Below are 17,221 nucleotides of genomic sequence, written 5' to 3' on the forward strand. Positions count from 1 at the left end.
TATATATCACTTTTTCATTATAAGGTGGCCCATCCTTCTATCCATCCATTCCCAGTAGTTAACTAATACCTTTAATTATTCTCTCTGATCAAAATCGTTTGAACTCTGATGATGTTTACTATACGTTTAGTTTGACAGCACTAGCTAGGTTGATGTTGCCCATTTATGATGCATATCCTTCATATGTTGCTTTCAAAAGATGTCAGCATGCAGCGAAATTTTATAATTATTGGCGAAAAATAATCGAGTCGGCAAATCCCTTCTTGTTGGTACGGCTGTGAAAATATACAGTAGTACTATTTGCTAGTTTAATTTCTTAGCTCATATAAATAAACTTATAAAGGGGTGCATGGAGTAGTTGGGAGGCTTAGATCCAAGAGATAGTTGCAACTATATATATGCAGTGCATCCATCCATCGCACTAATTAAGTTGGTGCATCACATTGTGTAGTTGGAATAGAGTAATTAATACCATAAGAGGATGCCTGTTAGGGGCGCGAGAATTACGTGTGCCGGCCTCCCCCCTAGCTAGCTCATGATATCTCTCATCTACACATTTCATTTTCACTACAATTGAGCAGCTTTTTTGCCTCTCTATCTAATCAAACATCATCTTCAAGCTCCAAAACGCATTGTCATGATTTGATCATAACTTTTTCATTCTTCTTGATTAATTTAAAAATTTTTGTGCATGCTGTATATTTAATTTGTAGATTAATGTCTTTGAAAGAAGGTGATGAATTTTTACAAATTAGATACGTGGTGCAATTAATAAACTCAATCCTCAAATGAGGCTGGATTCCAACTTGGTTTATTTGATGCTGGTGGGGTTTGATGTGACGCGGGACGGATTGATTTGCATGACGCGCCTGAATAGAGTAGTCATTAATTTCAATAGTATAATATGAAAACTTAATAAAGAGCTCTATCTATATATATATATATCTAAGCTGGGGAAAAAAAAAAAAAAAAAAATCTATGATGGAGTTTATAAAAAAGTAAGATTTTGCCCCCCACTTATTATTTTCCTCGACGGGGAAAAAGGGGCTTGCTTGCTGGTTGATTGAAGTGCGTATACTTGAACTATGGACGGTACTATCTCTTTATAATTATAAACTAGTTTCACGTACACCTCATCATGTAAACACTTGGAAGACAATGATGTTTCAGTGCAGCAGGGTCATGAAATTCAACACCCTAACCCTATCCCCCGGCCCCCACAAAATGTAGTACCCGCTCCCGGATGATCCAATATCATAAACAATCTCCTTGGGATCTTTTTTTACTTCCAAATTAAACACACAGAATTATAGCTATGTGTGTCGGCCTAGAAAAGATCATCAGGGATTACTTCCTTTTTCTTCCTAGCATTATAAAGACTAATGCGCCCCATTCTCTAGTACGTACTGCATGAGATGGCCGGGAACATGATCTTCTTGATCACCATCCTAGCTGCGCGCGCATGTGGTGCAAAGTTATAACTCACTGATCATTTGAGGCCGCTTCCAAATTAAATATTGCTTACAATTAGGCTTTCCTTGATTTCTCCCTGGCTAGCTAGCTTCCTCGGCCATACCGATTTAATTTTATACGAAAGCATGAAAAGAAAATTGAATGTCCAGATTTTCAAGCGCAAGATCGATCGATCGAGCTAGCTAGATCAGATCACGAAAAGGACGTTGTACGTGCGTACGTTTGACATCAAAACTTGATACGTGTTGATCATGCAGCTAGAGGGGAAAAACAAACATTAACAACTTTGTCGACGTACGTACTTCATTAAATTTCTATGGATTAGTTAACATGAATATTGCTAGCTTCCTCAGATATATAGATCAGATCAGATCAGATCATGCATGCATAGTACTGTTGATCACAGACGACACATGAGATATACAATTCCTTAGCTAGCTCACCCATGCGCGCATGCATCTCGATGATGGGTATATATAATGGCAAATTGTCATCAATTAATCAGCTCATATTTTATCACAAATTAAGGCGCACTTTACACACACACACATATATATATATATATATAAAATCGATCGATCGAGAGCTCTGAATTATGCTTTATGTACTATACTACTACGTACGGACATGGCCCATGTTCACACGTACATTGGGGTACTACTATTAAAATTAAGGAGATGAATTCGATCGTTAAAAAATCCAAATAAATACATTAATTAGTTGTAAGCTAGACATGTAATGAAATCGTCACTGATCATGTGATCATCTTCTTCATCATCATCATGTACGTACGTAGACTTAATTCCTCTAATTAACTAGCATGCATATATATATATATATATAGCATGACTACTGGCTTTTGCATGCTAGATAGATATATATATATATATATATAAATTTATAATTCATATATATATGGGCGTCGGTGCAACCAAATTTAAAACAGGACTCATGATCTCACGTGCCCTTCACGTGTTATGAATGAACACTGGCAGCTTTTTATTAATCTTCATGAATTAATTAAGAAAGCAAAAAGCTTTTTACAGTAGTACTAATCAATTACCTGATGATCATTAATAAATATCATGATAATTATGCCGCAGCTGAAAATATGCTGCAGCTACTCATGTTTCTTTGAAACCAATCAAAAACAATCATCATCAATTACTACATTGCTGCTCAATTTAATTAAGCATGATCATCATCCTAATTATTAACTTAATTAGAAACCTACCTAGAAACCTATATATCTTCTATATATCTTCTCCTTTTCTATAACGATGACATGATGAAATTACATGTACAAAGCTCAAACTTAATTCTCTGTTATCATATTGTATATACACGTACGTACGATGAATATTATCCACACACACACACACGCACATATATATATAAACTGAATTTCTTTTTTTCTCCTGATCATAAAGGAAGAAGAAAAGCAAAAGGATTTAATTAAAATCTTCATACAGGTAATGAATTAAAGCTGCTTCCAGTATATATCCATTTGATTTCTTTTCTGATCTCATAGGTGGCGGTCACTACCTGAGAAATCATGATCAATGGTGCAATGGGTTCGGACCGGTGGGGACATGACGCTTTTCAACCCCATAACGCGGATCAATCTCGCTCTCACCAGCCGGCTCCTGCTGCGCCTTAGCTGAACGTTTCTGGTGGTGCCCATGCTGCTGATCATCATGTCGTCGTTGATGTTGTTTTACGAACGGCGTGAAGTCAAATTTGCTGGCTAGAACTTTTCTGCTGCTGATCAAAGGGTGAGGAGAGAGCGATGATGACGAATGGCTCATATTGGTGGCGATGTGTTTGTCGTTGATGATCTTGGAGTACTTGAAGCGGTGGAATTCATGAAACAGTAAGAAGAAGAGAGAGAACCGAAGAAGAATGAGAATTAATTGAGGGAGTTTCAAGGCCATGGTGGAGGAGGAGAAGAAGGAAGATCAAGGTATATAAGGAGAGGAAGCATGGAGCGGCTATCTAGCAATGAATTAATGAGGAAATTAAACTCAAATAAGGGGAGATGAGTTTGCAGTAGTAGATGGAATATTTTCGTTGTTTGACAGCTTGAATATTAATGTAATGAAGTACTGATATAAGATATGAAGGACGGTTGAAATCTGTGTGTTTTTGCCTTCCATGTGAAACAATTGAGAGAACCTTTTTATGCTTATTTATTGAGAGAGACAGAGAGAGATGTAGACCCTTTTCCAATGAAAGTTCCTTAGAAATAAAGGAAGAAAAAAAAAGGGGGCATAATTAATATCGATTGTCAAACCTTGAATTATGTATGATTGTGCTTATTATTAGCATCTTGAATTTTTTTCTCTGTCTCTCTACAGGTACTGCAACATATGATGCATGATTGGGTACGTACAAGGAATTGCAACAAATTAAATTTAGGGTACGTACGTACTGGGGAAGATGCAATCCTTATATATAAATAAATATATATATATATATTTTTTCTATGGACAAAGCAATCTGTGAACTCATGTATGCAAAAAAGTGAGGGACGAATTAAGCACAATGATCAGCAACTGTTTAAAAAAAAGTGAAGATGGTAAACTATAATTAATATTAATAGAAGAGAGAGAGAAACAAGTCTAGGGCCGTCCCACAAGTATGAGCAGTTCTACGGCCTGAGGACAAAGGGTGGGCTGGACCAAGTCGTTTCGAAAGGAGAAGCAGTCGGGCAATATGCACTGGCCAGAGGATGGAAGACAGAATTTTTTGACGACACTACTGGCCTACAGCCCCAGCGCGCGAGGTCAAGGACAGTCTCTGTCCCTGAATCCCATCGTCTAGACAGGCCTAAGGAGTGGACACGTCTGACCAGGGCCACGCCTCATTTAATGAAGGGCGGAAATAAGTACGCCACGATAAGGAGCCACGCCGCATTTAATGAAACACCGAGGCTAAGCACGCCATGACGTGCCCCCTGGGTTGTTAGTGGTCGACATGATCAAGTCTGGCAAATTTGTTGCACAACAGAGAGCTGACAGGGACACACGGCTTGAGTACTGAGCGATACATCCACAATCCCCTTCCCAAGGATTGCTCCCAACCAGTTATATATACCCCCCTCCCTCAACGAGGGGAGGGGTTCAGACTTTTTGATAATTTGATTTCATAGTTTCATAAGGAGATCGCATATTAACTTTAGCATCAGAGATGTCTCTCACCATCCTGAACCTCTCATCTCTTCATAATTCCAGGTGGATGAACTGGGTCGCCTTAGAGTTGCTCGGGCTGCAAAACACGACATCAATAGTAGCGCCGTCTGTGGGATCCTTTTTCCTATAGTAGCGTGTCCTTTGCATGCTGGCAACCACACGTTCCCAAGCATCACGACAAGAAGAAGAATAGTTCGAAGCGATGGAAGCAAGGGCCAATGAGATGAGTAAAACTATACGGAAACTGATAGAAAAGGTAGTGGCTCTCCACCAGGAGAATGCCACTCTGTGGAGAACCGAAGCGGGATTGGAAGGAGATGAGCCCAGCTAGAAAGCCAAATTGCGGCAAATCCCGGAGGAACAACTCCAAAGAAGAGAGGCGCATAATGCGCCTTGAGCTCCGCGAGCTCGGGGATAAATACACCAAAATGGCCAAACGGATAGACACCTCTTCCTCGGTGGAACAACTGCTCACTAGCACGGACCTGATGTATAGCACCGAAGTCATGGCGGTTCCTCTCCCCCCGAGATTCAAAGTTCTGCAAGTGGATGCATACGACGGGTCTAGGGACCCTCTAGAACACTTGAAAATATTCAAGACCCACATGACCCTGCATGGATTCCCAGGAGAAGTCGCCTGCAAAGCATTCCTACTCACATTGAAAGGGGCGACGAGGGCTTGGTTAGGATCCGTACCGCCTAGTACAATCAATAGCTTCGTCGAGCTGGTCTGTCTCTGCCTAACATAGTTCATGGCGAGCCGGAAGAGGAGATGCCCAGCTGCCTACCTCCTGATAGTGAAGCAGCGGGACGACGAGAGCTTGAAGTCATAGCTTTCTCGGTTTAATCGGAAGCATATGACCATGGACGACCAGGATGAGAAGATCACCCTGGCAGCCCAGTTGGGAGGGATCTGGCCCTGGAATCCATTCATGACCAAGATAGCCCAGAGAACCCTCACAACACTAAGGGACTTTATGGACTGAGTCGATGGCTTCATTAATGTTGAAGACACCCTCAAGGCCTTGATGGCTCCCTGGAGGACCGAGCTAGAGCAAGCGGACAAGAAGGTCGCTGGACAAAAGGGCGGGTCAAAATCGCGAGAGGGGCAAGAATGGAGCACAAGAGGCCAAAAGAAGGGGTAAAGCGTCGGCTCGGGTGCACAACGGGCCCCATGCACACATGAGCCTGGCCATAGAAGGCAAATGCGCCCCAAGCCCGCGGAAGGAGCCACAAAGGGGCCAAGAGAGCCGCAAGTACTGCGCCTACCACTTGACGGACCGGCACAGTACTGAGAACTGTTATACCTTGAACCAAAGAAATAAGGCGTTGGAGGGCCTACTAACCTAGCAACGGCAGACGGCTGACCGACAGGAACGTCGTGAGGACGGTCATCCGAGGGCCTAGCAGAGTGAGAGCCCAAGGAGATGAAGGCCTGAGAGAGAGGCCCGAAAGAGCCCGCAAAGCTAGAGCCTAATGAGGGAAAACAGTCTAGTGGGTGAGATCCTCATGATCACAGAAGGATACGCGAGAGGAGGTTCCACCTCATTGGCTCAGAGGGACCACTCCCGAAGGGCCCAACGATAACCTTCAATGAGAAGGATGAGGAAGACATTCTCCACCCCCACCCCCACGACGATGCGTTGGTGGTTACTGTACAAATCACCAACTTCACTACTCGAAGAGTCATTGTCGACAATGGCAGTTCAGCGAACATCCTATTCTATAAAGTTTTTATCAGGATGAGGATCCACCTGGATAGACTGCGCCCGGCCCCGACGCCGCTCAAGGGCTTCACGGGCAACATCATCTAGCCTATGGGGGCTATCATGCTTTCTATCCTAGATGGGAAGGCCACCAGGACTTCAGCCATGATGGTTGACCTTTTAGTAGTAAAATCCCCCTCCTCGTACAATGCAATACTAGGCCACTCGATCTTGAACAACCTGAGAACGATAACTTCCACCTACCACCTCAAGATGAAGTTTCCCATGGATTTGGGGGTGGGAGAGGTCCGAGGCGAGTAGGTTCTAGCCCAGGAATGCTACACCCGAAAGCTAAGGCATGAAGTTAAGGAAGTCAAGATGATTGGGGAAGCGGGGGAGGCACCCAACCCAGATGCAGGGATGCTATATTTCGCCCTAAACGCACAGAGGTCATCGTGGGAGACTGACGACTCCCAACTCCTCCCGGCAAAGTACAGAGGCTTAGTGCTGGAAGAACTTTTCAAGACCATGGTAACGACTGAAGATGGCGGAGGAAGTGAAGACAAAAGGCACAGAAAGTTCAAGGAACCCCATGTCGGGTACGTAGAAGGCATGGGCTAATGCACGGCGCAGAAGGTGGGGAGATGCCCCCACCAAATCCAACTATCGGGAAGTCCGAGGTGCTCTCAAGCACTAATGATTGGGACAATGATCGCATGTACGTGCCCGACGAAGACGCAGTAAGGACGTTTTGAATTCTCACCACACGTGTGTGCTCGAAATTTGCAAGGTATTGTGAGGGGAGTAATCCCTAGGGCTGGGATAGGACAAATAGGCTTGGCCCACAAGACCCGAGCAGTTCTAGGGCTCGAGAACAAGGGGTGGGCTGAACCAGATCGGCCCAGGAGGCCTGAGAGGAGAGACAATCAGGCAACACGTGCTGGCCAGAAGATGGAAGGCAGAATTGTCTAACGCACTACTGGTCTATAGCCACAGCGTGCGAGGTCAAGGACAATCACTGTCCCTAAACCCCGGCATTTGGACAGGCCTAAGGAGTGGACGCATCTGACCGGGACCACGCCACGACAGGTAGTCACGCTGCATTTAATGAAGCCCGAGGGTAGGCACCCCACGATGTGCTCCTTGGGTTGTTAGTGGTCGCCATGATCAAGTCTAGTAAATCTGTTGCACAACAGGGAGCTGGCAAGGACACACGACCTAAGTACATAGCGATACATCCACAATCTCCTTCCCAATGATTGTCCTCAACCAGGTATATATACCCCTTCCCTCAATAAGGGGAGGAGTTCAAACTTTTTGATACTTTGATTTCATAGTCCTCATAAGGAGATCGCATACTAACTTTGGTATCGGAGGTGTCCCCCACCACCCCGAAACTTTCATTTCTTCATAGTTCCAGGTGGACGAATTGGGTCGCTGTGGAGTTGCTTGGGCTGCGAAACACGACATCAACAACCAACTAGAATATATGAGAACAGTTGTGTTCCTAATCAAACCATTAGGCTTAAAACGTAATATTAATTATATCTAATTTCCAAGTTTTCCATTAGTTGTTTTAAGCTTTTAGTGTCATTTTAGTTTAATTGAGATCATTCTAATTGATATCAAAACATAGGAGTTGCAAATGCCTTGCTAGTAATTAGCATCGATTATACGACGATGCAGGATTGATTTGAGTGTCAGTTTTGCTCATGTTATTTTTCTCCTTAAATGAACAAAATATTTTTCTCATTACCATTCACAAATAGTTCACTATTATTAACTACTATTTTACAGATGATCTAAGATACTCTTAGCATCCAAACAGAGCCTAAGACTCTTGTTTCCGGCTCTAATATCTCTATTTTGGGGTCTTCCTATGTTCATGTTACTATTGTTAGGTTTAAAAAGCTTTTATTGGTCAAGTGGAATCCTCCGTGTCTTGGTTTGTTGAATTTGAATATTGATGGAGTATTTAAAGACAATCCTATGCCTATAGGTTGTGGGAGAGTTTTACATTATCATAAACTGTTATCTTGCTTTATAGGTTTGGATACTAAAACTTTTGTTGAATTATCTAATTGAAGCTGGATCGTGCTTTATGCTATCATTTTAGTGTTATTGCGGGGTGTAAATCAGTTCGGTCCGGGAGGGGTCCATCATTTTCCTGGACTGGATCGAACCAATCACCCCTAGTGAACAGGACTGGACCATTATCTATCGGTCCAGTCGGTCCATATCGGTTTGGACTAGTTTCAAATGGGGGTCCAATCATACAAAAAAGCCCACAATGTGTACTTTCGGCCAATTAGTATAAAAAAAACCCGCAATGTTTATAATTTTGAATAACACAACTATTTAACTTTATTTGCACATTTTTTACTTAAAAATAGTCTAAATAAAGTTGTTCAAATTATCAAAATTGATAATTATATATTAGTTAATTGATGTTAGTTAATTAATAATTATATATTTTATATTGTTAATAATATGAAATTACATAATTCGCTTATATAACTACTATATAAATTAATATATATAATTTATAAAAAATATTTTAAAATATATATTTGTAGTTTGGTCGGTCCGGCCGAGGTAAAAACTCCACCATGGGACCGAACCAAAACTCATTCGGTTTCACAAATAAAGGATCGAAACCGACCAAACAAATTTTCAGTCCGATTGGTTTTTTGGGTTCGTAGCAAAAATGTTACACCCGTAAGTGTTACTGTGCTTATCATGTAGAATTTGGCTCTCTTACTATTTATTGACTTAATAATAATTTTCTACCCCTTGGTTTTATTCTTTAACCTCGTTACTTCTTTTTATATAAAGTATTTTTTCGTTATAGTGAAGACTTATCAATAAAATTAGTATAACAAAATATAACTAACGTTTTACCCAGCTAAAAATGTTTAAAGTGAAACTTGCTAAGGTGGTGAAGGGTCCACATCACAGTCCACATAAAGATTTCGGTTGATCTTGATTGATCCGGCCCAATAATCATTTACACCCCCCTCCCCCAAACCCAGCCCAATCGTACTCTTGGCCCAATCATTTGACAGAGAAGTACGACGCCGGTCATCCTATAAAATCAGGAAAAAGGAATCCAAATCTCTCAGAAAACTGATCATTCGAAGAAGAAGAAACAACAGCTCCGAAGATGGTACGCAAATTTCGTCTCTCTACTTTCTTACATCTAATATTTCTAGGTTGTTTCGTTTGATTCTTATCCATTTTGTTGCAGTTGTTGTTGTTTCTTATTAAATTCCTCTTCAAGATGACAATACATGTTAGGGTTTTTTATTTATTTCAAAGACTCCTAGGTTTTGGATTTAGATGCGTTTCGTTTGGGGCTTTCTTCTTTTATTTGTTTGGAATTTTGATTATTTCTTTAATTTAATATAAATTAACGGTTTGATTTGTTTTCATGAGTAAAAAAGGGATTAGCCGATCTGATACGGATTAATTAGAGCTGGAATGATTGGGAAAAAGTCATAATCAATAAGTCCCTTACTGTTGTACTATAACTTGAATTTTTTAACTTTCTATTGGAGATGATCGGGTAAATTACACGAGATGTTTGCTTGAGAGCACACTTGCGGTTACGGTATTATTTGTACGCTGAATGTTCTGGATCCTCTGATTTCACAGCCATGTGATTCGAATTGATTAGATGATTTTGGCTGTGTGGTAGCATCAGAGTTCATTTTTGAACGATAGCTGAGAATTATCTTCCGAAGATGCAAGATGCTTGAAAACATTGAGTTTGGAGTGTCATTCTTCTTCTTCTACCAACCGAAGAAATCTTTTCTGAATTGTTTAAATTATCTTGTCATTGTTGGTCTAGCCCTTTTTTTTATGGATAAGAAAAAAAATAGATTAAGACAAGTAAATAGATAAGAAATTTTTTTATAGCCCTTTTTTATCGATAAAAAAATTTATAAGAAAATTTAATAAGACGAATAAATAGGCATAGGCCAAGTATACATGAATATTCTATAGCACTTCGAGACTTATCTTATGAAATGGGAAGCAATTTAGATATCGTAGGATTTTTCTTTAGGTGTGTGATGGTTTTAGAGAAATTTACAATTAGCCGACTTTACTTTTGCGAGATCCATCGTAATGTTAGAACTGTTTACAGCCATTACCTCTGAATAGATGATAGAATTTGTTATTTGAAATTGTTTTCTACATTTCCTTATAGAACTTTATGCGGCATTTACATGATAGTTTTCCACTCTGTATAATGTGGAGTGGTATGGTGCTTCTCTCTCTCTCTCTCTCTCTCTAACTTGTTAATTTACACAAAGCAATAGATATTGAGCTCACGATCTCATCCTCCATCCCATTCTTATGGGAGCAGGAATGCTGCTCAAATTTTATTTCCCACGAAACTTTACTCCCATTGTCAATTTTACTTTTGAACAAAGCGCTGGGATATCATAATTCCTGCGTGACTTTGAATTGTAATATTCAAGTCATTCCTTGGACTGCGAATGATTCTTTGGTGTTTCCTGAGTATTTTTAAAACTTTTCTCAAGCATCTTGTCAATTCGTTGAATGTGCTAAACTTGCTTTGCTTGGATTTCTGCAGTCTTCACTTGCAGCTGCTAGAGCTGACAATTTTTACTATCCTCCAGAATGGACCCCAAGCCAGGTATACTTTAATAGTGGTTGCTCTATATCATTGTTAGATAGCTTTTGATGATGCATGAGTTCTTTGAATTCTCACAACTGTTCTTCTCTCAGGGTTCTTTGAACAAGTTTCATGGTCAACATGCGTTGAGAGAGAGGGCAAGGAAAATAGACCAAGGCATATTGATTATAAGGTGATGCATTTTCTCAAGTTTCTGATGGCATGCCTGTCTCAAAAGCTTAAATTTGTAAAGATGTGTATATGGTTTACTGACTTGTAAACTTTGTCTGATAATGGAAAAGGGGAAACCCCGACGGCTTAGAATTTGCTTGCCGCCATCTTCTCTTTGAAGGTCTTTCTATAGGCTTAAGCCTCTGTTTGAAACTGGTGTTTGACAACAAGAGTTTTGCCTCCCACCCTATTCTCTTTGCAGGCCTTTCTAGGCTTAAGATTTTCTGTATCAGACTTGGGCTCTTTTTCCTTGATCTCTGTCTTTTTCATCTCTTTATCAAGTTTTATCTTTTGTTTTTCTTCTCACTTTATTTTGCCTACTCTCAATTGCTTTTTCCCTTGCTTCCAGGTTTGAGATGCCCTTTAATATATGGTGTGGTGGATGCAATTCTATGATTGCTAAGGGTGTTAGGTTCAATGCAGAGAAAAAGCAAGTGGGAAATTATTATTCGACAAAGGTATCTTTTGCAATTGATCATGGGTACTTCTCTCTGATATAGGAATGCAAGGACTGTGAACAGATTAAGGATTATGTTCAATCATGGATTTTATTTTGAAGATGAAAGCAAACAGACACATGATTACTTTTCATCATATTCTGCTGATATGCGTCTTGTCCAATTTAATCTATCTTAACAAGCAAGTTTATTTTTTATTGTGAATTAGTGTTCAATATCTTCTGGTCACAGTGTAAGCTCATGAGATAGCTAATTTTTTGGTGTTTCCGCCCAGAATATTTTCAATTGACACTGAATATCCTTTTTGAGTCTTTCAGATATGGAGCTTTACAATGAAGTCTGCATGCTGTAAGCATGAGATTGTTATTCAGACAGATCCAAAAAATTGCGAGTATGTGATCATCAGTGGGGCCCAACGGAAGACCGAGGACTTCGACATTGAGGATGCAGAGACCTTCGAACTTCCTGCAGATGAAGGTTGGTTTGGAATCTTTTTCTCCCAGTTATTTTTTTTATATAAATCGTTCGAAGTAAATTGCAATTTTATGGAACCCATTGTTATGCACTTCCGATTCCTGGGTAGACCATAAATGGTTTTTAAAATCTTGATGTAAAGACAAAGGCTTAATTAGTTATCATGTCATATTTATGCCCCTATTTAGGATGCTGTTTGTAATGTTTATTGAGAAAATTTCTAACATGGTTCTCCTTTTCCCAGAAAGGGGTAAACTAGCAGATCCATTTTACCGTCTTGAACACCAGGAAGAAGATTTACAGAAGAAGAAAGAAGCTGAGCCGGTGCTGGTGCGTCTCCAGCGAGTATCTGATGCCAGGCATTCAGATGACTATGCCCTCAACAAGGCTCTGCGGGCGCAACTAAGAGTATACTACTGAGCTCATAACAGCTCTTCATTTTCATGTTTCCTCTACCCACTTATCAAATAATCTTTTTGTTTCTTCTACCTGTAAATGAAGTTGTTCCTCACTTTCTGATTTTCTCAGAATCAAAAGAAAAGAGTTGCTGAAGAAGAGGCTGTTTCAAGGAAAAGGGGCCTTGGCATACGACTGCTTCCAGCGTCTGAAGAAGATGCTGCCAGTGCAGCCCATGTGAAGTTTTCTTTCAAGTTTGACAAAAACACAAAGGATAAGCGAGCATTGATCAAAGCTGCTCCAATCTTTCCCAGGTCATCTGGGTCTTCCATGTCCACTAAGAGACAGATGGAATTAGAATCCAAGAGAAGGAAAATCAATGCAGCTGCGGCATCTGACTTGCTGGCTGGCGTATATAAGCCTTCATCATGGTCACGGGGTGCTGTCACTTCACGGAGGCGCAGGTGAAGTTCAATAATAGCAAAGACAATTATCGTTGACAATTTACTAGAATAATGGGACCTTTTTTTAGTGAGCTTTAGAACCATCTGGTGTTGATTTTGCTTTCAGCATATATTCCTGTTCATGGTGGAAATGGAGCGTGTACATATATTAGTTAGATCTACTGCTTGGTTATAATCTTTCACACTTGGTGTTTCATTGTGTTGTATTTACGAGCTCTTACAACTCAGAATGTTGCTTTTTGATCTTTTGTAATGTGAAAAAGAATGAAAACAACAGAAGGTTTGGCGGTGATAGTATTTGAGACATTGTTTCTACTTGAATACGCTGTTTCCATTTCACTGCCTCTTGTTGTTTCCCGCAAAAGGCAAGCATATAATCATATGATGTCTTCATCCCACAAAATTATTGGGAAACAGCATCTGGATGAGACATTATAGGAATGAATCAAATAGGTATATATAAGGTCATACAGGTTCAAACACTCAGGAAAGATAACTTTATGCCCCTCCAGTCTTGCAGTAGCCTACGTATCATGATTTATTATGTTTTTTTGTGACTTTTCTTATAAACCTGTGATTTATGGTCGTTGGGATGTCTGTAGACCCATGCATCGTTGGCCCTTGAGCTATATGCAATATTGGATTTAAGATTAGAAGTCGGTGATTAAGAAACTCTACCAATGGTTAGTTATAAATAAATTAACTTTATTAAGGTCTCGTTTAGATAGTGAAAGTGTTTCATTTCATTTCATTATTATAATTTTTTAAAAATTTTATACAAAATATTATAAATAATTCAATTTTTTAAAATTTTAAAATAATAATAATATTAAAAAATAATATTTTATTCAACTTTTAATTTTAATCTAAAATTATTTCATCTTATTTTACTATTCAAACTGCACCTAACTCGAAGTGATCTTAAAGAAACTCTAAAAAGGGAAACTCTATGGTAGCACTGCAGCACAATTTTGGATTGCAATTTATCGATCCCTTAAAAGTTTTAAACGCTTTCCAATGTAGTCTCATCTTTGAAAATATTGTTATTTCAAGTCACATCTCTGTTTCCGGGTTGGGTTGGTAAAATCTCATTAACCAAGAGAGGATCCTCTAAAAAAAAGTTACAGGGCAAGACCACAGCACAGCATAACAGATACTACACAATCAAATTAAGCAGTAGACTGCAGTGGTGTGTATAAATATATATATATATATATATATATCAATACAAAGCAAATAATTCAATGCCTTGCTCAAGGTATATGAACAAGTATATAATGTAATGATTAGATGAATTGTAAGAAAGTTTATTCGATTCCAGCACTCCCAAGTAAACACTACCAACTAAGGTCACCAGTCAAAATAGAAGATTTAAAGGTTTGTTGCGCCTTGATAAATACTCTTTTACCTTTTCTAAGATTAAAGTTTGCTTAATGCAGGTTGCAAGGGTCTAGTGTTGTGATTTTTCACTTTCACGTTTATTTTCTTATTATTATTCTTGTTGAAGCTATTCGGCAAGACCAATTGGGATTATGCAATTTTTTGTGCAGGTTTTATGCAGGTTATTTAGTACACTATTCGATTTTATGCAGATTTAGTTGATTTAAATTATTCATTAAGATTTGAGTTCTATTTGTTTATATTGAATAACTGTATAGGGTTTGAGTTAGTCTATACCTTTTTTTGATGCCTAGGTTTGGATTCTATGATTGTATGTAACCTCTAGGCATTTGTTTGTAACCATGGTATTCTTCCACCATAAATGAGGGCTATCAATAAAATTAGAGTACCGTCCTCTTGTAAAAAAAAAAAAAAAACAGCTTGCAGTAATCCTCGCAAAAACAACAGACAAGCATGCATCTTTAATTGGGTGGAGATCATCATCGAACATCCTTTATAGAAATCAAGACTAGGTCCCGTGAATGTCAATTTCAATTTGCGATATATACCAACTGAAAAAATCGCTGTTCTTCTCAATCAATCAATCATTAAGAACATCCACCATTAATTATCTTTACAATATTCGAAACTTTTCAAATGTAAAAGTTTACATAAGTATTAATTTTACTGACGGGCTACCTCCAGGTATCTTCCAACCGGACCACTTGTACATGCAGCCCCCAGCTTAAACCCCGTTTCCGCCATTGTACTCTTACTAATTGCTATTCAAAATGAGAACAAAAAATAAATAAAAAGCAGAAAAGAAAGCAGCCAGATATTATAATCACATTAAATGTACTCTTAGATCTTCTTGTGCTCTGTTTGGATTCCCCCTCACTTTTAAGCAGCATAGATAGCTCCTCAGTACAACCTATAAAGCCTGTAAACACCTAACACTGCAATAAGATCACGCAATTGAGCCAAAACAAGAAAATCAAATCCAAATAACTAACTTTTTTTTATCTATTGAAGAGCCCCTTTCACAGATATATGTTCACTGCCCAGTACAAGAGTCATCATTTGGGGTGCTCTTGCCTCTCAGTTGTCAACGTTAACATCTCTCTCTCTCTCTCTCTCTGCAAAGGCTCGGGTTTTAAGTTTTTGAACGTAACACAGGTATCTCTTTTCCGGGCTTTTAGCTCCATCATACATACTGTCCCCTGAATGGTCTTCTTCACTAAGTGTTTTTGGTATTTGGTTCTGTGGGGTTTCTAGCTCTGGCTGCACCTTCGTACTTCCATATTCCGGTTTGGGCGACGAAAGAATCGGCGATTCCACCCCAAGGATCATAACGGCAACCAATCTAGGTCAGTAGTTATAGCCTAATCATCCTACTTTCTTAATTTTAAGCTGATCATCTCTCTAATTCGTCTCTTTGTAATTCGTAGAACTTAGTGGTTATGATGATTTTCATGCTTTTTTCTTCTGAATTTTTTTCCCTTTTATTCTTGTTTGTTGTTTCTTCTACTTCTTTTATCCTTATAATGCCTGCATGCGTATACTTCCTGAAAATAAATGAAAGCGATACCTAGAAATGCATGTTTTTTAAACACTTCCATCGAACGGTCGACCTGATCGATCGGACCAAAACATTTACTACTCTCACGGGGACCCACACCTCCTCTTATCGTCATGTATGTGTCCTATGGTAGAGTCATTAGTATGTACCAGAAGAAATTAGGTCTTGATTGAGTACTGCGATTTGAATATATCTCCCTTCTTATCTGCTCTCTCTGGCCAAACCTCTGCTGCATTGTACCTTCAGTCAGCATCAAATATTAGTCATGGCCACTGGCCTATACTAGCTAGTTCTCGGAGGCCAGACGTTCAACTTCATTCATGGGATTCCATTTCTTTATTTATAATTGTTTCTCAATCTTTTGTTTTATTTTAGCAGAATACGGCATATATAGGTTCTCCTTGCCTACGAGATTGCCTAGGCTGTCTTGTACGACGCAAACATGTTTAACTCTCAGAAACAACTTTAAGGACTAAAGTTTATTGGGAAAAAGCTTGAATCAGTAGATGAAGTTGCATTTTTGCAGTCTCGAATTCTTACTAATTAAGCCTACAAAATTTCTTTTTTACTAAGCCTATTTTATGGAAAGTTGGACCCACGTCGACCACGGGACTTTTTTTCTGTTTTTCTTTTCTTTTTACCTCATCTTTTCAATCAAGCAGCATCATGCATCTCCTCTGGTTGTTCGTCCGCAAAAAGTGAACGATAATAAAAGGTTCTGTGGCTTCTGCATTATTCATTGTTACCGATACTATCAGTAGTTAAACGGGCAACTAAAGTTCTTGCTTTTTGATTAGCAACTAGACTGCAGGTGTCGTGTCTGTCGCTGCGTGCATCCTTTCCTTACTTTTAACGTCAATCTGATGAAACTACAGTTGCTTTCATTAATACACTGGCCCTCTGCTATTATATATAATATTAACTTTATATATATATATATATATATTGTAATTTAAAGCAGTAAAAGGTGTTAAAATTAGTCCATACGTCTATATTATATAAATATAGGTAAACACGATGGATCTGCATGCTAAAGTAGCGTAGATATGAGAGATGGGCTCGTATTGAAGTTGCAACGTTTGATTTATTATATATGTACATTTGATGTAGGTCGAGTCAGATCAGATCGAATTATTCCCACATGATGATGATGAATACAATATGATATATTGTTGTATGGGGTAAATGGCCGGCCAATATTGAAGCAGGCTCTTCACCAAAGAACTT

General features: G+C 39.1%; 2 protein-coding genes across 2 annotated transcripts; one reads left to right on the plus strand and one right to left on the minus strand.

Moving 5' to 3' along the window:
* Positions 1 to 3,032: 3,032 nt before the first annotated feature.
* LOC108993268 (CLAVATA3/ESR (CLE)-related protein 12-like) lies at positions 3,033 to 3,407 on the minus strand. The gene has a single exon (XM_018968125.1). It carries the CDS (start codon positions 3,405 to 3,407, stop codon positions 3,033 to 3,035), a length of 375 nt encoding a protein of 124 aa, XP_018823670.1.
* Positions 3,408 to 9,481: 6,074 nt separating this feature from the next.
* Positions 9,482 to 13,350, plus strand: LOC108993289 (coiled-coil domain-containing protein 130-like). The gene is made up of 7 exons (XM_018968153.2): positions 9,482 to 9,536; positions 10,971 to 11,033; positions 11,126 to 11,205; positions 11,593 to 11,701; positions 12,019 to 12,178; positions 12,420 to 12,583; positions 12,704 to 13,350. Exons 1-7 carry the CDS (start codon positions 9,534 to 9,536, stop codon positions 13,037 to 13,039), a joined length of 915 nt encoding a protein of 304 aa, XP_018823698.2. The 5' UTR covers positions 9,482 to 9,533; the 3' UTR covers positions 13,040 to 13,350.
* Positions 13,351 to 17,221: the final 3,871 nt, after the last annotated feature.

This window comes from Juglans regia, chromosome 6 (assembly GCF_001411555.2).
Source record: "Juglans regia cultivar Chandler chromosome 6, Walnut 2.0, whole genome shotgun sequence".
In the NCBI taxonomy this organism is placed as follows: Eukaryota; Viridiplantae; Streptophyta; class Magnoliopsida; order Fagales; family Juglandaceae; genus Juglans; species Juglans regia.